Here is a 23,832-nt window from a genome sequence, read left to right as displayed (position 1 = left end):
CAACGATGAATGGGAGTGGATGTAAGTTCCGCTGTTTAGGCTGTTTCCATCCCTCAAAGCCGCAATTTTTTTCCACAGACAGCGTCAGATGGAGACTCAAACATGCACCGAGGAGTTTATTTACTTCAAGCAAGCCGGCATGTTTGTAAAACTAGATCTAATTCAAAGTCCCCCAGAGTCTCGCGCGAGACCCAGTTGCCCTGCTGGTGTGTTCAGGCGCAGTGGGAAAAGCTACCGTTTGTGTCATAAACACAGGAATATCAACTCTTTACTTGCTTCAAGTAAAAAAAACTTCTCGGCGCATGTTTGAGTAGCCACCTGACGCTGTCTGTGGAAAAAAATGTACACTTCAAGCAAGTCCAGAGTTGATATTCCTGTGTTTATGACACAAACGGGAGCTTTCCCACTGCGCCTGAACACACCAGCACTGAAACTTCGGGCTCGCGCGAGACTCCGGGAGACTTTGAATTAGATCTAGTTTTACAAACATGTCGGCTTGCTTGAAGTAAATAAACTCCTCGGTGCATGTTTGAGTCGCCATCTGACGCTGTCTGTGGAAAAAAATTGCGGCTTTGAGGGATGGAAACAGCCTAAACAGCGGAACTTACATCCACTCCCATTCATTGCTGCCATGGCGATGCGGGGACAGACGCAACTACCACAAAACAGGAGACATTAAACTGAAAATCTTCAGATTCCTTCTTTTAGACCTAAAATGATATGAAAATACACCCCCGAGTTGAATTCGCCTGGAATTGTCCTTTAACATAGTAACACTTCCACTCGTTACAAATGAGTCAATGTGACTGATGTTCTGCACACAGAGATTATAGCTAATGCTAGTTTCCAACTCCCGTCCCTAGTTAGGCTTTTAGTAGAAAAAAAGAAGGTAAATTACATACAACACTATAAAATGTACAATACATCTAAAATCATACCAAGTCATGACACATTAAAAATGCATACAGTTCTGCTTTTGTTTCAGCCAGATTTTAACCTTTGTATTAAATATTCTAATGTCTCGGGTTAGTTTTATTTCGGTCGGTAGTGAATTCCACATCTGGGAACCCTTTATAGAGAAGGCTGATTGGCCAAAGGAGGTCTTCTTACGACGTGAGATTTTACAGTTGCCACTTAAAACAACCTGTTGTGGTGCTTGAAATGGGTATATGAAAGTCTTAGCTTCACAAAAGCAGTGGAATATACTGTGTGAATAAAGGCTAATAGATAGAAAGATAGAAAACAAGTTCAAATGAAATTTTTGTGAAATCGCTTTTTGAGCATAAATGTTAGGCTATCTGTCATTCTGTTTTCACCAAATGTCTCGAATGTGAGAAAAACGAAGCTGAATATTGACTTGTTCACATTACATTTCAAACTTCATGAGATGTGTGTAGCCCTAAATGAGAAATTATTAGCTCTTTTTTTCTCCAAACAAAATATCAACTAAACAGACAAAAAAACATTTACAATATTTAGCCTATATAATGTACCCTACATGTTAGGGCTGTAACGGTATATGTATTCGTCCCGTGCCAAAGGACAAAGTCCGTCGACGCTATTTCACAGATGCGCGCTGCGTTGAAAAAGACAACTTGTGTGTAACAACTTCTCCTGCTGCTTCTAAGCCTCTTGACATGAACACAGACAGGAACAGAAACATCACCAAAGCAACTGGCATCTAGTCTAAATTAACTGTGTAAACCAACATTGATGTTAGTTTCTTGTTTTGTTTTGTTTATAATAGTTGCCAGTTGTCAAGTGCAAGTTTTTCTCCTCTAGAATTAATGAATGGCATGATAACACTCCTAATGCACTTGTTTTATTTTATATTCATTTTTTTTTCTACTTTTATAACACAAGACAGATTTTAGTTTTACATTCTATAGTGTCTGTTGTACTGAAACCGTACCGAACCGAACCGTGACCCCTGAACCAAGGTACGTACCGAACTGTGACTTTTGTGTACCGTTTACACCCCTACTACATGCGTTGTCACTGTGGTTTGAGAGGTAAAAAAAAAACATAGTTTGAAGAGCTCAGCAGGTCTGTATACAGAGCTGGAGCTGTGGCCCTGCTGAAGTCTCAACTCTCTCTTCTTTTTTTCAATATCTTCCTCATCAAATGAGTCAGAACTTTCAGCCTCTGAAGCACCGTCGTCCTCCTCACTGCTTCTCTCTCTCTTTTAACGAGTCTGCGGGTTCGAAGCGCTTCACAGTTGTTGTTTTGATTGACAGGTCGTCAATGGATGGACGGCGCCGTTAGCATCTGCCTATACTGCTCTGGGGGGTTGAGGATGTGTGTGTTTGTGTGTGTGTGTAAATGGACGTGTGTGCTTTGTTGTTTCAGAGTGGAGGAGATGAAGATCCACAGCAGATCTGCGTCTCAGCCGCTCAGGTACCGATCCGAGTCCAGTAGAACAGAACCAGACTGGTTAAAGGGATAGTTCAACATTTTGGCAAATTGGCAAACATTGCCATAATCCCTATAGTCATAGCAGTAGGTTCGTTACCTTTAATTGTCGGTGCAAGCTATTTTTAGAACGGCGGAGCAGAGCCGCGAGCTGCTCAGAGCTACGCTACGGAGGCTCATTATGGGATTTCTTTGGTTTCCCTCATCAAACTCATCAAATACACAATCCAACAACTCCACAACGCTCTGGTGGACAAGTTGTGACCTGCACATTCACCACGCTATGAGATAATAACACAATGTTACCACACAGAGTTGTTTTAGAGGGAAATTCATGCAAAACCGCTGATGCGCGTTGCCTTCAGGGACAGTTTTTCATCAACAGTCTCTGTACTTCCCTCTAAAACAACTCTGTGTGGTAACGTTGTGTTATTATCTCATAGCGTGGTGAATGTGCAGCTCACAACTTGTCCACCAGAGCGTTGTGGAGTTGTTGGATTGTGTATTTGATGAGTTTGATGAGGGAAACCAAGAAATCCCATGAGCCTCCGTAGCGTAGCTCTGAGCAGCTCACGGCTCTGCTCCACCGTTCTAAAAATAGCTTGCACCGACAATTAAAGGTAACAAACCTACTGCTATGACTATAGGGATTATGGCAATGGGCCAATTTGCCAAAATGTTGAACTAGGCCTTTAACGCTGACCAAGCTTCACTCTGACCTGTGTGTGTGTGTGTGTGTGTGTTCAGGTTGTCGGGGGGCGTGGCTCAGGGTCCCTCCTCTCCTCTCAAGTCCTCCAAGTTCCCAGCATCCTCTGCTTCCGCCGCCGCCAAGAGGATCGGCCGCAGTTCTTCATCGTCAGCGTCCAACTTCAGGAGGTGGGTCTCCTCCTCTTCATCACCTCCTCTTCATCATCTTCATCTTCTTCACTTCCTCCTCTTCATCTTTATCACCTCCTCTTCATCACTTCCTCCTCTTTTTCAACTCCTCCTCTTCATCTCCATCACCTCTTCCTCCTCATCACCTCCTTGTCATCTCCTCCTCTTCATCACTTCCTCCTCTTCATCTTCATCACCTCTTCCTCCTCTTCATCTCCATCATCTCTTCCTCCTCTTCATCTTCATCAACTCCTCCTCTCCATCTCCTCCTCTTCATCACTTCTTCATCTCTTCCTCCTCTTCATCTCCTTCTCCTCCTCTTCATCTTCATCACCTCTTCATCACCTCCTCCTCTTCCTCTTCATCTTTATCACCTCCTCCTTTTCATCTTCATCACCTCCCCCTCCTCTCCATCTCCTCCTCTTCCTCACCTCCTCTTCACCTGACCGTGTGATGTCATGTGTGATGTCATGTGTGATGTCATGTGTGATGCCCCGCCCCCTCAGCTCCGCCCTCGGCTCCCGATTGGCCAGCTCCCTCAGCGACCTGTACGCTGCCGACCTGGAGGAGGACAGGAAGTCTCCCTACTCTTCCTCTTCCTCCTCCGTGTCTCTAAGCCCCGCCCCTTCCCCCATGACCCCGCCTTCTCCTCTCGGTCGCTACGGCAACGGGCTCCGCAGCATCAGCAGCAGCACGCAGCAGGAGGTGAACAACAACAACGGCGCTGCTCCGTACGGCGGCTACAGAGGCCCGGGGCCGTACGGCGGCGGCGTGACGGGGCCGACGGGCCCGACGGGGCGATACCTGAGCCGCTCCATACCTGTAAGTCCTCTGACACAGCAGCAGCAGCAGCACACATGCTCTCACCTGATTGGTTCTACCTGTAACACACCTAACACTAACACACTGGACGCTTCACCTGCTTCACCTTTCTGACACTTCACTGGATCAATAGGTTTGATCAGTTTCACTATTGGTGACAATCTGCTCCTCTCTGATTGATCGTACTGATGATTACACAGTTGTTTATTGGTGGTGTATAGGTGGTTTACTGTTAAAGGGATACGCCAACATTTTTTCTTCGCGTCTTGCCTCACTCCCGAGTCCATGACCAGCAGATAGACACCATCCTTTCCACTGTGCGTGCAGTAACCATGGAGATAGAGCCTGTATCGCCCGTAATTAGCTTAGCTCAAACACTGGAAGTGTATGGGTAGTGTTAGCCTGCCTCCACCTAAAGTCGCTAATTAGCTTAGCTCAAACACTTGAAGTGTATAGGTAGTGTTAGTCTGCCTGCTACCCGAGCTGAAATCAGCAGTCAGAAGCTGATTTCATTTTAGCTCTAAACTCTGTAAATATATCACTTTATCGACATTTCAAACATGTTTAGGTGAGAAAGTAGCCGTTTAGATCAGCAGTGTGTCGTTAATTTGTCTAAATACCAGCTGTTTACAATTTTGTTCGGACGAATTCGGCGCTACTCAAGCTAGCCGTTGTGACCAACGCACTTCCGGTTACTTTCACAAAATAAAACACCCGTTGCCCTTTACATACAGAAAACCATGACGATAGAATTTGTGCTTTTACTTTGAAATAGGAAGCTAACCTACCCTCAATGTAGCTAGCTTGAACCAAAATAAACCGTCTTTGCTTGAACCCTCCGTTTTGACCGATCTCGTCCCGTTAGCGGCATTTGACCGCTCAAGATGCCTTACCGGAGAGTTTTGTCAGCTCTGAGACGAAGATCGGCCCGCCGGTTTCCGTTTCATGGATGCAAACAGCGCGCCGAAAAGCGAAACTCGCTTTTTTCATGACCAATTAGGTGACTTGTGTGAATCGTTCAGATCCGAAGAGTTTTTGTTTTTGAGAGAGGGGGGGGGGGGGTCTCAGCGTCTCAGCTGGGGTCAGTAAAATGTTTTTCTAACAGGCTGACAGTGACAATCACGTGAAACTGAGGCGAACTCATTCATGTTTGTCTCTGATTATACTGATAACAGCCGACCTCCAATGTAGACGCGCGACGTGCGCGCTCATTAAAGCGGCGCGTATCCGCGTGCAGTCGGTGCGACGGCGACGCCCTTTTTTCCCCCCCCGTGCACCGTGGAGCTGTGCGCCGTGGACATGCACGGTTCCCTACGTTGCTGTGTCAGGCAGATGTCTCCACGGAGCTCTGCCCCGTTTCAGAGGTGAAGGAAGCCCTAAGTGGAAAGACGTCACCTCCGCGATGTAGAATGTGTTCAATTAAAGTGAAACTAACACATTATATAGGCCTATATGTCCATTACACACTGAATGAAACATCCCATGTCTTTATTTATTCAGTTTATTTTAATAGTAATAATTATGATTAACATTCAGTGAAGACCTAAAAATCAGTATCTCCAAAATGGAAATATTGCAAAGGAATTTTTTTTTAAAGCATTTTTAATATAGAAATGTTGGCCTTCTGAAAACTATGTCCATCTATATGCACTACTTGGTTGGGGTTGAACTACTGGAAATGGACTTTTCCATGATATTGTAATGTACTTATTTGTTAATGGTGAACCCCCCCCCCCCCCCCCCGGGAAATTCCTCTCTTTTTTGGTCCTGACCCGTTTGCATCCCTGCCGTTTAGAGTTGCTGAAGATTTTCTCTGATGACTTTAGGTGGAGGCAGGCTAACACTACCTATACACTTCCAGCGTTTGAGCTAAGCTAATTAGCGTAGCGATACGGCTCTATCTCCCTTGTTACTGCACGAACAGTCAAAAGGATGGTGTCTATCTGCTTGTCATGGACTCGGAGTGAGGCAAGACACGTTAAAAAAAAAAAATGTTGGCGTATCCCTTTAACTGGTGGTTTACTGTTAACTGGTGGTTTATTGGTGGTTTACTGGTGGTTTACTGTTAACTGGTGGTTTATTGGTGGTTTACTGATGGTTTACTGTTAACTGGTGATTTATTGGTGGTTTACTGATGGTTTACTGGTGGTTTACTGTTAACTGATAGTTTATTGGTGGTTTATTGGTGGTTTACTGGTGGTTTACTGATGGTTTACTGGTGGTTTACTGTTAACTGATAGTTTATTGGTGGTTTACTGGTGGTTTATTGGTGGTTTACTGGTGGTTTACTGTTAACTGATAGTTTATTGGTGGTTTATTGGTGGTTTACTGTTAACTGGTGGTTTACTGGTGGTTTATTGGTGGTTTACTGTTAACTGGTGGTTTACTGGTGGTTTATTGGTGGTTTACTGTTAACTGATGGTTTATCGGTGGTTTACTGTTAACTGGTGGTTTATTGGTGGTTTATTGGTGGTTTACTGGTGGTTTATTGGTGGTTCACTATTAACTGTCACTGACTCACCAACATGAAGCTGCTGCTGAGTTAAAGGATCCAGGTCAGGTCAGAGGTCAGAGGTCCGTGGCGAACAGAGATGGAAAAAATCTCTACTTTTTCGAATTGACCAATCAGCTCCTCTCTACTCCATAGGTTGCCGTAGCAGCAGCTACCCCCTAGACCCCCTAGACCCCCTACCCTATACGGATGACCCAACATTACGTTTCCACTACTTTTTACCATTTTTTAAACATGTTTTTATTTGAGAAAATGAGCTTTAATCACAGATATTCAACAAACACAATTAGGGCCACAGGGCAAACGCACCAAGGCACTGACCTTGGTGTGTATATATCAAAACGTGTTTGATTTGCTGGGCTGTTACTTTTCTCTACAGAATATGAATTTACATTGAAGTGAATGGAGGGAGCCCAAAAAAAGAGTAGTTAAAAAGAACAATCATTGGAGTTTTTCAAACGCCTACTGGTCTGGCGTACTTTCACCTAGAGACTCCATTTAAACTGTAAAATGTAGACTCAAGTCTTGTCTATTGGTGTGTTAATCCACGTTTCGATAGGTATTATAGTTTTTGATCAATCGCCGTTCAATGACCATGATCATTTTTTGGAGAAGTGTTGAGATTACAATGGGTGTGTATTGCGCGGAATGTTCGGGCTAGAGTGGGTGACATAATCAGCTGGAGTGGGAGAAGTTGTCTGAAATTGTCTGAAACTTTTCTCTTTCCACGCCGCTCACAGCCACAATTTACACTCTACACACATGATTTTTTCCACATTTGTAGACAAACTTGTCCTCTCTCTAACAATGTGTTCATCAAAGCAGAGAGACTTACAGAATTTAAACTGTGAGTCTCTCAGTGCGACCACGTCTCTCTCTGCTCCTCATTGACTCTAATACAAAGATTTTCTGAGAGAAGCAGAAGGGACCCCTGTTTATAACTTGCAAGTGTTTCTAAAATATTTACTGTAGAAACACCAAAATCATATCAAAGTGTTCAGGAAGTCTTTACGACGACCACGGTCTGCTTCTTCTTCTGATAGGAGCTACAGTTTTGTCAGAATAAGCCCAAATGTGAGACCAGCGCAAAGGCAGAAAATCACCCTCTTTTTCTCAACGTTTCTGTCTGCCTCAGCCTGGGGGGCCTCTATCGTCATTGGCAACCACCTCAAGTTGCCGTGGTAACCTCTGAGTCTCAGGCCAGAGCCACAGTTCATCTGCTTTTTTCTCATAAAACTGCCACTTCATTCTCGTAAAATTATGACTTTTTTCTCGTAAAACTAAGGCCCAATCCCATTTCTCTTTTTTACCCCTTGCCCCCTTGAAACGGAGCTACCGTACAAGGAGTAGGGGTTGAAAGTCAACCGTACAACCGTGTATACCTTAATTAAATTAAAGAAAATTGAATGCAGACTGATCGGTTCATTGTAAAACATTTATTTATTGATCTAAATGTGGTGATTTCAGTACGTAGGCTACAGAGCCCCGAGGCAGCACTGCTCCTCTGTCCAGTTCACACATGAAGCTTCACTTTTCATTCAAACAAACTAATGCGACTGCCACAATTGTTACATTTCATCAACGAGACCAACATTTGTATCTCCTAAAAAGAATGTAACCAGCCGGTGGTAAACCTCTAAAAACCTGTGGGTAAGTTAATTAGTGATGGTCTTTTCTTTCCCCGGGATGACGACGCAGGTTGGCCGGTCGACCAGCAATATCTCTGTTTGAAGGGGTATAAAGCACTACCACTTCCCCCTACCCCTACACACGAACGCACAAAACGGAGCGGTAGGGCCAAGTGGTGAAATGAGACTTTATTCTCGAAGTCTGTGGAAAAAAACCAAACATTTTCTCAATGTGGCCTTAAAGGATAATTTCCGTTTTTTACAACCTGGACCTTATTTCTAGCATAAAATAAGATCATTTTACTCACCCAGAAACTTTGGTGTCATTTGGAGTTGTTTTGACGAAATTAGCCCCAGTGGAGCGGCGCGTATATCCGTATAATGCGAGAACACGGGGCACCCAATGCAGCCTCTAAATAACACATTATCCGCTGCAAAACTCGTTCATTTCGCCAATATTTTGTTATGATACACTAGTGATATTCCCCTCCGAGCCCGTGGTGGCATGTTATCAACATGCTGCGCCTGTAGGTTGACTACTAACCTCTTATCTGGATGATGTCATCTCCGACCGCTGCCCGGCGCGGCTAACTTGCTACCGCTAATGCTACGGTTCGTTTCTGCGTGTTTCTGACTTGTCAGAACAAAATGAGCAGCTGGATGAAGTTCAGCTTCCACAGGCTTCCTCTCCGCAGCCTGGACTCACTAAAGCTCCGGCTAGTTGAGCTAAAAATGGACCCAAATGGCGAAGCAGGATGATTATTATCAGAATGAGCCGGGCAGCGGTCAGAGATGACATCATCCAGGTCGGAGGTTAGTAGTCAACCTACAGGCGCAGCATGTTGATAACATGCCACCACGGGCTCGGAGGGGAATATCACTAGTGTATCATAACAAAATATTGGCGAAATGAACGAGTTTTGCGGCGGATAATGTGTTATTTAGAGGCTGCATTGCGTGCCCCGTGCTCTCGCATTATACGGATATACGCGCCGCTCCACTGGGGCTAATTTCGTCAAAACAACTCCAAATGACACCAAAGTTTCTGGGTGAGTAAAATGATTGTATTTTATGCTAGAAATAAGGTCCAGGTTGTAAAAAACGGAAATTATCCTTTAAAACTCTGTTGTAAACTTTAAACTCAGAATCTTAATCCCCTAATGCTCTTCTGTACTTTTGACCTGTATAATGTGATGCTGCCTTTAACCTGTGCAGTGATGTCATGATGATGATGATGATGTCATGGTGTTTCTCTGTGTGTTTCAGTCTCTTCAGTCTGACTACATCCAGTACTAAACTACACACCTGACCTGCGGACAGACGCCTTACCCACAATCCCCCTGTGTCGGATGCTCAAAGGGAAGCTGACGACTCCGTCCGCGCCGAGTGGGGGAGGGGGGGCGGAGTCAGACTGTCTGTAAATATGATGTAATGTACACGTGTGTGTGTACGTGTGTGTGCGTGTGTGTCTGTGTGTGTCCGCAGCAGAAGAGGAAGAAGAAAAAGAAAAAGACGATTTATTTAGATAAAGAAAAATATTTTATATTTGTGACTGAAGAAACGTATTTTTGTTTTAACGCAAAATCATTTTTTGATAAAACTGAAGGATGAAGGAGCTTGACGACAACTTCTCCGTCGTCATGGATACAGTATTTTACTTCCTGTCTGTCTGTCTGAATGACTTTTATTATTTTGTAATCACCAGCAATAATAATGATGATGATGATAATTTATCAGAACGATGGACGAAGAAGAAGAAACTCAGGTTGAATGTGTGTGTGTGTGTGTGTGTGTGTGTGTGTGTGTGTGTGTGTGTGTGTGTGTGTGTGTGTGTGTGTGTGTGTGTGTGTGTGTGTGTGTGTGTGTGTGTGTGTGTGTGTGTGTGTGTGTGTGTGTGTGTGTGTGTTTGGAGGGCGGGGGGGTAAATCTCTGTAATAATTAATCGATCAACAGGAAATTAACTTTGTATCACATAGTCCACCTTATGCTAAGCTAGGCTAACTGTTCTGAGCTCTGATTGGCCGAAAGCAGCAGAACGCGGATGTGATCGTACTATTGGACGCAGCGTGTCGTGCTCTACCTCTGATGATGTCACCAGCTTCTTTCTCTTAGACACGTGTGTGTGTGTGTGTGATGGACAAGGGTTTCCTGTCACACTGACCCTTTCAAAATAAAAGCTCCATGGACCAAGGTCTGAAAGTCAGTGTGTTAAAAAAAAAAAAAAAAAAAAAAAACCCAAAGTGCCTTAAAGGTGAAGAAACCGCTCGTCATCATCAAGTCTCTGATGTTTCTGAAGGACTTTTATTTTGTTAAATGAAGAAGTATTTTAGTCGATGGTGCGTTCAATGACTCTGTAAAGGGAAACGTCAGAATCAGCTGTAGCTTTTTATTTTCACTTGAGTAAATAACAAATAAAATCATTTCTGCTCTTTAAATTTGTTTCTGTTGATGATTTGAAATGCCACGCCACTTACCACGATGCATTATGGGAAGTTAAAGCAGAAGTAAGCGATCCGGTCATTTTGGCTAATGCTGCATTCCAGGCAGGCTTTTGAAACCGTAAATTACAGCTTCAAGTCACGACTTACAACTTTGTAGCGTTCCAGGCAACCCACTCGTGTTTTTCCGACCTGTTTTACCTGTGAAAGTCACTATAACGGCCACTCGTAACTTCTGACCCGTGAACTCGTACCAGATCGAACTGGTACGACTTCACAGGTCGGAAAAACACGAGTTACGGGTTGCCTTGAACGCACCATAACGTCTTGTCAGCCGATGGAGTTAGCAGCCCCCGCCCTCGTCATGGATCTATTGGTCCTCGTCCCTACGTCACCACATTCACGGCGTCCCTTGGCTGAATACACAGAGAGGACTGCCCCTTCATGCCGTTCTCTCTCCTCATTGGATAAAACTTGTAGGATACGATAAATGTTTTCTCCTCGGCTCAGAGCAGAGCAGAGTGACTGACAGACCCGTGTTTCGGTCCAAACACTCTATGTAAGTGATTGCTGTCGGAAGATATAGGCTAACTATTTAAGACTTATATTAACTCATTGAGTGCCAACCACGTAATTTCTCGTTTTTCGTTCCCATGCGTTGAGTGCTAAAAACGAGATTTTTCGTTTTTTGCTTTTTTTTCTAATTATGAAAATAGACACTTTCATACACATTATATGTAAATTTGTGGACTCTACGACGAGGAGAACTGAAATAGATGACGATCAAAGTCACATGACAGCTCATGATCTGGAAGTTTTTATCATAACTCGGCTTCTGCAAACGGAGTTCTGCATGCAGATGCAGCGCAGCTGCTCTGCTCTCACCCGCGAGGCTGCAGCAGCTCGGAGCTGAACCAGGAAGCTCTCAGCCGACAGTCCGCCCGGTCTTCATCTGGAGCAACACCGTGTCCTCCCCAAAGTCCTCCCGCGGTAAAATCTGATGGTCTCTGGGCCAAAGCAGACCGCCGTCACCGACCCGAACCACAGAAGGACCGCGACCACCGGCGGGACCGGTCTTCCCGAGCCGCGGTGGCCGACTGACCCTCACGCTCCGCGGGGAGAAGCTGTGACACGGCACGGTGCGTCTGTGTTATTGTTGTTTAGTGGCGCCCCCCCCGCCCCCGATGGTGGTTTTGTGAATAGAACAACAATTGTTGTGTATATTTATCTTATACGAGCCCTTTGATCCAGAAATGCGAGTGTCAGAAGAGCGACAGACACAAACAGAGCACCTTTCATAAAAGACGCTCTATCTCCTTTTCTAGAAAAAAAGGAGGGATTTTGGTGAAACCCAGCCATGTTTAGCTTGACTTTTCTCAGGAACAGAGGCACGTAGAAACAAACGGTTTGTGGCCACTTGAAGCATTAAGTTAAACCTTTCAATTGAGCTACAGTATGTGTTGGTGGCAATAATATAGAATACACTATGGCTCTACATAAAAAGTCAAAAATGGTCTAAATTGCCGGTACACTTGACTAAAACTTTGGAAAGGAGCGCGGCACTCAATGAGTTAACACAAAAATATCGCTTACTTCTGCTTTAAGTGTTAGTGTTGTTGTACTTCAGTCCACATCTTCAAGGTCTCGGTCTCTGCAGGGTATCAGCGGATCCTTAAAAAGTCTTAAAATGTGTTAGATTCATGTATCTAAAATTAAGGCCTTAAAAAGTATTACATTTATTAGAAAATTCTAAGATGGTCTTAAATACAGTACTCAATGGTCTTAAATTCATGGATTAAAGTTCTCTGTCGCCACAACAATGATAGGAACCTCAGTCAGTACTCAATGTGCTTTTTTTTTTTTTTTTTTTTATCTGAAACAAATGATCCCTTCATGTTCTTCTCAGAGTACATTTATGTGTTAAAATCACAAATTTTTGGTGACTTTTTCACCCCTTCTGAGTTTGCAGGTATACTGTATGCATCTTCAGGTATACAGGTGCATCTCAATAAATTAGAATATATTTTTATATATATATATATATATTCTAATAATTTACTGAGATGCACCAGAATAACACGGAAAACTCTATTTCCAGTAGTTCAAGTCAAAAAGCCCCCACCATGTATTGAGAGCATATACGTAGATGGACAAACTTATCAGAAAGCAAACATTTCCATATTAAAAATGCTTTTTTAAATTGGTCTTTTTTCTATACATTTTGTCTACATTTATTCTAATTCATTGAGTTGCACCTGTATGCCCTCCTACAGCCTTCTGGTTCTCATTTCAATACTTAGAACTGCTCATTTTTCCATTGTCCTTGAGTAAAAGTTGTGTGAGTGATTTCAGTGTCTCCTTCCTTTCTTCCTTGGTGCTTTTTCTAGTTTTGTATTGATTATCAGCTTGTTTATTAATAACAGACAATAAGTAAACTTGACTGATTGTCTTTGAGGTCGTAGTACAGTGGGATCCCCAACCATCGCTTATATTTATAGGATTTTTTAAATTCTTTTTTCGGTCTTCAATTTAATTCAAGGTGGCATTAAAAAGGTCTTAAAAAGTCTTAAATTTGACTTGCTGAAACCTGCAGATACCCTGGTTTAGTATAGATGCTGGTGTTGATGTATAATTAATTCAAATATCATAACAAAGAGAGTTTGAAGGTGATCCGTGACTAAATCTGACGTTAATTCCCATCTACTGATTACCTTGTTTTAACCAATCAATGACAGGCCTCCTGAGGTGTGTGTATATTAACCTACACCTGAAATACACAGCATCATAAAATATGTATACACTTAAACTTTTATATGAAATAACAGGGTATCCGCGGGGTCTTAAAAAGTCTAAAATTAGAAAATCTAAATTTTAGGCCTTAAAATGTCTTAAATTTGTTGAATTATTGTGTTCAAGTCTTAAATAATTTTAGACAGGTCTTAAATGTTCTTATGCCCACCATGGACGAGAATTTCACTCGCATTTGCCCCTAAAAAAAATACATGTGTGTCAAAAACTACAAATCCCACAATTCTCTGCCTCAACAATAACAGTAGTTAGTGTAAGTAAGGGAGAGTGGAGCTGTCGGTGAAAAGAGGAAACAACACCACGTCTGGTCCTGTTCTATGTTGTTCGTTCACACCGTCACCGTTTATTCGTTACGTCCGCGGTGTAAAAGGCCGTGACGCAAAGACGCGATTAGACGCGATTAGGCGCGCGACGCGGTATACGCGACTTTTTTTTTTTGCGACGCAATACACGCGATTCTTTTATGGCGACGGGACCTTCGCGTCTTCGTCTATTTCATCGTGTTTGGTGGGAAGACCCACAGGGGCTTCCCACACAAACACGAGGAACGCTTTTTTTTCGCGCGAGCTTTTACGCGCAACCAAACGCGAGATACGCGGTTTGACGCGATTTATCGCTCGTTTTCACTCGTTTTCACTACAACAATTTTTTTTTTTTTTTTTTTTTTTCAAAGGAGGTTAAATCGAAAGCAAATGGACTTAGTTATTTGTCTGAAGACGTTTCACCTTCATCCAAGAGGCTTCATCAGTTCATGTAGCATCTGACCAGGCTGGGACTGGTCCAACTATCTGGTGTGGAGACTCAGTATAAGTCCAGTTGCTTTCGATTTAACCTCCTTTGAAATACTATGACCTGGACAAATGAGAATATGCACAGGCCTACAACAACATTTCTGCTCTCATCCACCATGGTTGAGGTCACAACGCTGCTGTAGCTGCTCTGGAAGTCCGAGACACTGAGGCCAAAGAGGAGCAGTGCGTCGCTGTGTCGGACTGTTTGGATTTAACCCTAGAACACTAACGTTACAAAAAGTAACATCATCACTAACGCCGGGTATTTTTTACCCGATATAATATACCCATAAAAAAATATTTCTCACCAAAGTATATTAAAATGCAACAATACATGTCAAATTGAAGTACACTTCCTTCATTTTCCACTATACAATGTTTCACAAAATGAAAAAAAGGTATCATGGTGACCCTGTAAAAAAATGTCCAAAATTTGTGATTTTTTTTTTGTTTTTTTAACAAAAACTTCCTTTAAAAAAAAACTAATGGAGCTGGGACTTTGTCCTTCAGACCACCCATTTGTGGGACATCTGAGCCTTATTTGGTGGAGTAAAAAGAAAAAAGAAACATTTTCAGCATCACCAGAAATGGTAGCCAGATTTAGATACATAAACACTAACGTCGGGTGAAATCCACCCGAACATGTGCCTGCTGAAAAAACTAGGGATGGCAGCAGGGTAACATGCCTACCTTCAATGACGTCAGTGAGCAGTATGAAGCTACCCAGGGACCCACGAAACTCAGACAACAGCAACATAATGAAAATTATGAAACAATAATTTCATGGGTGAAAATCACCCGACGTTAGTGTTCTAGGGTTGCTGCACAGAGTCAGGTGAGCAGAAACCCTCCTGACAGGACGACCGACGATCTTTTTTTTTTTATCACTAGCGGAGCAGCGCCACATGGCCGGTAACGTTATTCAGATGGAGGTTAGATCTTCATATTGAACTCCTAAGTGCAGCCAAACACCAGTGTCTAAAGAGAGAGGAACAGCAGAGCTCCTCTGACAGCGCAGTCAGCTGTGGGTGAGTGACAGGTTTTTTATAGCGGCACCGTCCGTAGCCTACACATGTGAGGTACAACGTCCGCTTGTTGTCAGACCTTCCTTCACGGGGACTAGCTGCTGCATAACTGGCACATAACAGGCTACTGTAGGTTAAATCCTCCTGTTTATTTATGTTTTTGCTGCGAAATATAAGGCCCGTATGAAAGTCTGCACGCGTCGACACGCCCCCACGAGTTGACGGAGCTAATTAAAAAAATAATAACAACCAGTTCTTCTTTCAGAAACATGCGGTTCCAGAAAGGTTTTGCTGCACATAAAGATGTGAGCTATAGGTACCATCCAGATCTAATGACCTATAATTAACAGCCTAAATCATTTTCCATGTTGTTCATCTGGGTTTTCTGAATTCAACAAAGCAAAAAAGAAAAAGAAAGGGCCAGTGCAGAGGGGCAGAGCAGCCTTGATTCTTTCTTGACTCAAAATACAGTTTCCTTTAAAGGGAGGCTTTCATTGTGTGTTTTCTTCATATTGCATTGCAATATCCTGTTTAAAGTGATCATATAATAAACAACTAACCAATACTGTATAGATAAAGGCGTGATAATAACCTACAGTAAATGCTTTGAATCTCTTAGATATAGCTGTGCAGTATCATTAGTAGACCGGGTAGCAGCAGATGATAGAAGGTCATTACAACCAGAAGAGACAGGAGACTTTTATTTTTTAGAGACTTGAGACTTGACTCGGACTCGTGACCAAAGACTTGAGACTTGACTTGGACTTGCAAAAAAAGACTTGTGAACATCTCTGATTCTGGGTCACATTAGAAGGTGAAGTGTTGGTGTTTTTACTGTTCTCCAGTGTAAAAATGGGTCACGTTTGACCCTTAACATTATTCACGGCTTAAAGCCATCTGCCTGTTGGTTGCCACTGAATTAAATAAATAATATGTTCCATAAACATTTTTAATTTCGCTCCCCAATTTCTTTTTGTGCCCCCAAATAGTTCACTTTAGGCGCGTGCTCCTTGGGAAAAATGTAATGGTCGAGCCCTCGCTACCGCAAATGCTCCTGCAACACTTCATTGTGCTTTATTGAATGTATTTTCAACTACAAACAAGCCTAACACGCAACTTATATATTGCAATCAATTTCTAATTTTGTGACTCCGCATTTCTTTTGTACGTTTTTTATTTGTCATGATGATAGGTCTTCAATTTCATCCATAATGGTCTTAAAAAGGTCTTTAAAAGTCTTAAATTTGAGCTGGTGAAACCTGCAGAGACCCTGCTCTGGGTTTTTTTCTCCAGACCAGTCAAGACCACAGCTGCAGTCACATCTTGGCTCACTTTGGTTCATGTGATGTAATTCAGTAACTTTAGGATAATTGAAATAGTTCAACTCAGCCAGTGGTTCTCAAACTTTTTTACATCAAGGACCCTAAACTGACACAAATTAGACCACGGACCCCCATTGGACACACTCCTGAAGCAAACACCAGAAATACACAAGTGTTTGTTCTGAACCTGAAGAACGTTACTCTTTTAGTCGATGTACGTTCAAATTAAGGCCAGTGGTGTGAATTTTTGGAAAAATTGTAGAGAATTTTCTGGGAAAAAAAAGTTTAAACACTTCTACAAAAAAGTGGTAAAAATTCTCAAAAATAAAGTTTTAAAGAATATTTCTAGAAAAAATTGGTAAAATATCTAAAAATTAAAAAAGTGGCAAAATTTCAAAAAAAAAAAAAGGGAAAACAATTCTAGAAGAAGCCAGTAAAAACCAGTAAAAAAAAAAGACAAGTTAAAAATGTTCTAGAAAAAAGCGATAAAATTTCAAGAAAAAGTTGAGGACCCTCTTGAACCTTCTCACAGACCCCTGAGGGTCCCCAGACCCCACTTTGAGAACCATTGTACTAAAGTACCTGCTTGTGTAACCGTAGTAACAACTTGGTGTCACCATGAGAACAGTGGGAGGAGACTTCAGCAGGTTCTGTGCTGTGTTCTTCTGTTCAGTCCAAACTTTGTTTAGGGGAGACCGGGGCTGGTTGTCACAAGTTAGACACACCAAATAACTTTTGAAATGAATACCACCTCTATAATAATCACCAGTGCCCCGAGAACGATCAAATTATCAAATCATTATGAATAAGTTACCTCATTTGGCAACAACAAACAGCATATCAAGAACAGGTAGCCTACACGTCCAGCTATAATAAGACTGAGGCAGGTGATCAGTTCTCTGAATTATCTAATGAGAAGTAAAATGAAAGAATTTGCAGTGCTATAAAATTATTTCACTGTGAAAGCCATTGTCACATGTGTGACAACCAACCCCCAGAGCAGTGAGACAACCATCCCCAACTGACCATTTAACAAACACATAGCTTTAGCTTGCTGGCTAAAAGATGACTCAACAAAAACTACCACTTTTGTTTTGTTAAAGGGATGGTTCACCCTAGAATGATATTTCGCTCATTATCTACTCACCCTCATGTTGACTAAGGGCTGGAAGAATTATCAGAGTCCACCGTCCCTTCTCTGAGTTACAGGGGGTCTCGGCGTAGCAGTGAATTTCAATGCAACGGTTGCAAAGGGACACCGGAGCTCTTCGTAAAAAAACACACACAAAAAAACATCCAAATACCTCCATGATGCTCGTATGTAATGTCCGTCTTGTGCTGAAGCCCCAAATTGCGTAATTGTCCCGAAAAAAATTAAATAAGTCTATATTTTAAGCTTGTTTGTAGCGGAAGCTTCTCGAAGCTCCTCTTCCTGGTCCGTCCAAATCTCGCGTGATTTGCGCCGGCGTCAGTGCGGTTACTGCGAATCACGCGATATTTGGACGGACCAGGAAGAGGAGAAGAAGAAGAAGACGAGAAGCTTCCGCTACAAACAAGCTTAAAATATAGACTTATTTAATTTTTTTCGGGACAATTACGCAATTTGGGGCTTCAGCACAAGACGGACATTACATACGAGCATCATGGAGGTATTTGGATGTTTTTTTGTGTGTGTTTTTTTACGAAGAGCTCCGGTGTCCCTTTGCAACCGTTGCATTGAAATTCACTGCTACGCCGAGACCCCCTGTAACTCAGAGAAGGGACGGTGGACTCTGATAATTCTTCCAGCCCTTAGTCAACATGAGGGTGAGTAGATAATGAGCGAAATATCATTCTAGGGTGAACCATCCCTTTAATGAGTGTTTTATTGTGAAATGACTAGTAACATATAAGCTGTTATTACAAAAATAACACAAACATGAAAAATTACTCTGACCCATAAAAATGATAAAATATATCCTCACCTCAATGTTTAGTGTGCATTCAACATGCATGCATTCAATGACTAATGCAAAATGAACAGGAAGTCAGGGCTCAAATTTAAGTAATAAGCACTGTGACAACCAACCCCGGTCTCCCCCACATTAAATATGGTTTAGATTTTAGATTTTAAATCATGAATAATGTAAATATGAAGACACAGACTGGGACCGTCTCTACGACTAGTGAGTCTGGTCACGTGACTTCAGCTCCGGTCGTCTCTAACTGATCAATCAGGTCAGTTAGTGAGTTATCACTCAACTCTGCTCATCAATCAGTCAGTTAATCAGTTCAATAACCGTTAATCAGCCAGAGAGGCTCCAGCTCTCAGCTCTCTGTCAAACTACAACATGTTGCTAAAGCAGCAGAGAAACACTGAGAACTATAATATATCATTCATTATTATAATTTAACTCTAAATAATTAATGAGCCAAAATAACTGAACTGAATTTGTTCAACTGACAGAAACAGGGAAACGAAAACAGTAAAAATTATTTTAAAAAGTGGTGAAAACAGAATGAAAGAAAGAAGAAAAATTACCTGCACTGTGATCTGACATTTTTACACTATTCACACTTCTCTAGGCTTTATTTGTTCTGCTCAGTATCACCAAATTAATTCAAATTTGAATATAGAATTACAGCAAAAAAAAAATGTGTGAAAAGATGTTTTAATTTAATGTTTTCAGAAGAAAGTATATATTTTTTTACGAGTAGGCTTACACTTATAAATCCATTGTAGGTGGATCAAATATTTATTCATCATTCTTTTGTGGTTATACCATTTGACATTTATCTGACTTTTGTTAAAAATGGTTCAAATTTCATTTCAAATGAAATAAAACACATCTGATGTTTGTTTTTAAGACAATTTTTAAAGATATTTCTGAACTGCGCCTCTTGCCAACCCGTATTCATCACTGACCCATATGCAGCGTAGGCCTATATCATTTTTATTGTATATATATTCTTGTAAAAACCTGTAGAATATAGTTACTCTTTACACTGCAAAAACTCAAAATCTTTACAAGAATATTTGTCTTATTTCTGTCAAAATGTCTCATTTCTTGTCAAAACGAATCTCTTTCCACTTAAAATAAGATTCATCGCCTAAAAAATCAACTTGTTTTTAGATCATTTTCACTTGTTTCAAACAAATTTTCACTTGAAATAAGTAGAAAAATCTGCCAGTGAAAGCAAGTTTTTTGTGCTTGTAATAAGAAAGAAAAACTTGCTCCACTTATCAGATTTTTCTACTTGTTCCAAGTGAAAATGTGATTGAAAGAAGTAAAAAGTGTCTAAAAACAAGCTGCTTTTTAATGTGATGAGTCTTATTTTAAGTAGAATTAGATTAGTTTTGACTAGAAATGACATTTTGACTTGAAATAAGACAAATATTCTTGGTAAGATATTAAGTTGTTGCAGTGTTTCACACATAATTGTACAGAATCTCTCTCTCTCTCTCTTTTTGTTTTTGTATTTTTATGTTTGTTTTATATCATTTTATATTTCTATAGTTGCATATTTTTCATTTTCCTTTCTTTCTTTCTTTCTTTTTTTTTTTTTTTACCTTGTTTGCTACAATGCTACAACAACCAAATGTCCCATGTGTGATGATATCTGTACATGTATAACCAGTGTTGTGTCTTGTCTGTTGAGGGCGGTGTGAGTCCTGCAGAGGGCGCTGCTGCGTTGTGTGATGTCACTGCAGCTCAGACAAAGACTGAGGGGGAGAAGAGGAGGAGGAGGAGGTGAAGAAGGAGGAGGAGGAGGAGGAGGAGCAGCTGAGGGGGCGTTTGTTTCAGAATCTGGTTCATGTGTCGAGTTGATTCTCTGCTTCAGACTGAGACGCTGCTGCTGCTGCTTCTCCTTCTCTTTCTGTTCTTCTCCTTCTTCATCCAAACACCGTATGATCCCCGAGGAGGAGGAGGAGGAGGAAACATGTTCTGCAGGATCTTCACTCAGATCGGCTCAGGTGAGACTGAAGATCCTCTTTGTTTTGTTTCTCTGTGTCTCTCTCTGTCCTTCAGGCTGAGACGGACGAGGTCGGTGTGAGTGTGACTGATCAGAACCTGATGATGATGATGAGGTTCCTCTGCTCCAAACCAATCAGCTGCTCAGAATTCACACTTTTATTTTTAGATTTACGATACACAGATGTTTGTCTCAGAGGGAAAACTGTTGTGTTTCTGTGTCTCAACAACAACAGAGACCAGAGGCAAGGCAATTTTATTTGTACAGCCCGTTTTTACCACCAGTTTGTCTCAAAGGGCTTCACATGGCATCACAACAACATCCTCTGTCCTTAGACCCTCACATCCACTGAGGAAAAACTCCATGGAAAACCCTTTTAACAGGGAAAACCAGGAGAAACCTCAGGGTGAGCAACAGACGTGACAGAAATGTTGTTACAGACAAGAAAACAGTTTATAGTTTATGATACAGAATGTGGGAAGGAAGGGACATTAGCTATTCTTCCCCAATGCAATTTTAAAAAGAACATAGTAGCCTACATACTCACATTGACTGTAACACCTCGTCATCATAGAGCTACACAAACAGCAAACAGTCTACTGTAGTCTAAAATATATTGTATTAGGTACAAAGAATACATCATACATCACGTTACAGTGCCACAACAGTTCAACCCACGAATAAATTCCTTTAATAAATTATATTTTTGATATTATTAGGTAATGTGTTCCATCCTATAATGGCTCTGTATATTAGCTACAGTATGTTTTGTTTTTTTAAAGTGGTAAAAATCCTCAAAAAACAAAGTTTCAAAGAAAAATTCTAGAAAAAATTGGCAAAATTAAAAAAAAAAAAAAAAAAAGTTTTAAAAAAATTCTAGAAGAAGCCAGCAATTTTTTTTTTAATCTAGAAAAAAATGTAAAAAATGTTCTAGGAAAAAGTGGTAAAATTTCAAGAAAAACTAAGTTTTAAAGAAAAAAAAACAAAAAAGTTTGTTCTTGGTTTAGTTGTCAGTAAATGATCATATCTTGATTTGTCTGATTGGATATTTATTGACATTTCTGGTGAACACTATCTGGTCTGAGGAATATTGTGGTTTTTACATTTTTTTTATTGTTAATCAAATTCCTCATGAAAGTTAGGAAACTTAATTTTAGTCTGTTTTCAACCAGAAGCCGTGATGAATTCTGATGCATTTAAAAGATATTTGCATTTAGTGAACAACTGAGAGCAACTTTAGCTGCTTTGTTCTGTGCAATTTGAAGTTTTCTAATATATTTGGTGTGTGTGTGTGTGTGTGTGTGTGTGTGTGTGTGTGTGTGTTCCTGCATGTTGGTGGTGGGAGTGTGTGTGTGTTGTTGCTGGTAATTATTGTTGTGTGTGTTTGTGTGTTTGTGTGAGACATGGTGACTCAGCAGAAACAGATCAAAGGTTCAAACAACAAACAACAAACTGAAGTTTTTATGTTTGTATTGATTGACAGTACGTCAGGTATCAGCTGATCAATTCCTAAACTGATGGTGACATCATCACAACCTCCGAGGTCACGAGGTCACGAGGTCGCGAGGTCACAGACAGAACTGATGATGAGACCAGACACAGTGAACGTGTAAAAACCCTGAATTGAAGAATAGGGGTTATTATCGTTTCAAATAATCATATGATTTATACATTTTTTTTTATGTTTTTATAGCTTTTCTGTTTTTCCTATCATGTAGTGTTTGGATGTAGAGGAGGATTTCTATTCGAAATTCCTGAATCTTTGGTCTTTTTGAGGATCATTTACATTTTAATTGTGAATGTAGTATTTCCCGTATAAAATTAAAGGTCCAGTTTGTAATAATTGTCAAGATTTATTGTTAAAATCTGAATATATTAGTATAAGTGTATAATCGCTATAAGATAAAATGTGTTTGGTTTTTGTAGCCTTATAATTCTTCTTTTATATCTACATATAACAAGGGTCTTGCTTTAGAGCAGTGGTTCTCAACTGGTGGGTCGGGACCCAAAAGTGGGTCGCGGACCCGTTCTGGATGGGTCGCGGACAGCTGGTCAAAAAAGTAAATAATATTTAATGCACATCTGATGTTGGACATGTCTTTTATTTTGAAAAATAACTTATATTGAAAGGCACACGAGACACGTGAACACATGCAGTTGTAATGGTCCTCCTCAGTTTCTTATTATTTGCTCTGAATGCAAAGATATCAGTTTCTTATTAATGTGGCCTGAATGCAGTGAATTTTGTTTTGTTTTGTGGGTCTTTATTTTGTGCAATTTGATATTTATTCACTTTTGTGAACATGCTCTGAATGCAGAGATGCATTAGAAGTCAAATATATCGTTTTGTTGGTCTCCATTTTGTGCAGTTTGATATTTTTTTATTCACTTCCGTACATGCAGTTGTCATGGTAATTCCTCAGTTTCATCATGTGCTCTGAAATGCACTTTGCTCAATAAAGAGCAAAATGAGTTTTTAAAGGCTTAAAAAAAAATTCTTGGTTTGAATTCTATAAAAGTGGGTCGCGACTTAATGACCATGAGAAGATGTGGAGCCCAGAGTGAGACTAGTTGAGAACCACTGCTTTAGAGAGCGTCGCCATCTTACGAATGGAAAATCCAGCCAGTCAGAGAGCAGGTTTCAAGAGTTTCACGTTCATAAATAAACCAACGCGGGTGAAAATGATAAAATATTTTAGGGGATGTGCCTTTCGTTTGGACGGCGACTGCGTTTTTGGGGAAAAAAGTGAAACCAGCCTCCAGAGTGGAAATCTTAAACACGCTCCACTGTCACGTTCCCGTCTAAAGGGTGAAAACGCAAAAGTCTTTGCTCCGATCTGCTCACATGGCGTACGCATTTACGTCACAGGTATGAGCCAGTACAGGAAAATAACAACAAACATGTCGGATTCCACAAACTTTTGCGTCACCGTGTGCACGCAGACTTCCCCCCAAAAATTTGAAAAATGTATTTAAAGGGATAGTTCACCCAAAATTGAAATTTCACTCATTATCTCCTCACCCTCATGTGGACTAAGGGCTGGGAGAAGTTTCAGAGTCCTCCGTGGCTTCTCTGAGTTACAGGGGGTCTCGGCGTAGCAGTGCATGTCCATATGACGGTTGCAAATGGATACCAACTGTCTTCGTAACAAAAAGACACACCAAAAAACATCCAAATACCTCCATGCTGCTCGTATGTAATGTCCGTCTTGTATTGAAGCCCCGACATGAGAAATTGTCCCGA

At 41.2% G+C, this 23,832-nt stretch overlaps 2 protein-coding genes across 2 annotated transcripts in view; both read left to right on the top strand.

The window, feature by feature from the left end:
* cdc14ab (cell division cycle 14Ab) overlaps nucleotides 1-10,051 on the top strand; it is a 31,618-nt gene extending 21,567 nt beyond the window's left edge. The window contains exons 12-15 of the mRNA XM_083970307.1: nucleotides 2,350-2,397; nucleotides 3,160-3,288; nucleotides 3,795-4,110; nucleotides 9,517-10,051. Of these exons, the coding sequence (XP_083826433.1) occupies nucleotides 2,350-2,397; nucleotides 3,160-3,288; nucleotides 3,795-4,110; nucleotides 9,517-9,546 (523 nt within the window). The 3' untranslated portion in view covers nucleotides 9,547-10,051. The remainder of the gene's footprint in view (nucleotides 1-2,349; nucleotides 2,398-3,159; nucleotides 3,289-3,794; nucleotides 4,111-9,516) is intronic.
* A 10,420-nt stretch (nucleotides 10,052-20,471) lies between these two features.
* Nucleotides 20,472-23,832, top strand: part of vcam1b (vascular cell adhesion molecule 1b) — a 35,840-nt gene continuing 32,479 nt past the window's right edge. The window contains exon 1 of the mRNA XM_083970301.1: nucleotides 20,472-20,589. Within this exon, the coding sequence (XP_083826427.1) occupies nucleotides 20,556-20,589 (34 nt within the window). The 5' untranslated portion in view covers nucleotides 20,472-20,555. The remainder of the gene's footprint in view (nucleotides 20,590-23,832) is intronic.

The sequence above is a fragment of the Trachurus trachurus genome (genome assembly GCF_905171665.1).
Source record: "Trachurus trachurus genome assembly, chromosome: 4".
NCBI lineage: Eukaryota > Metazoa > Chordata > Actinopteri > Carangiformes > Carangidae > Trachurus > Trachurus trachurus.
This window is presented reverse-complemented; position numbering and strand designations above follow the sequence as displayed.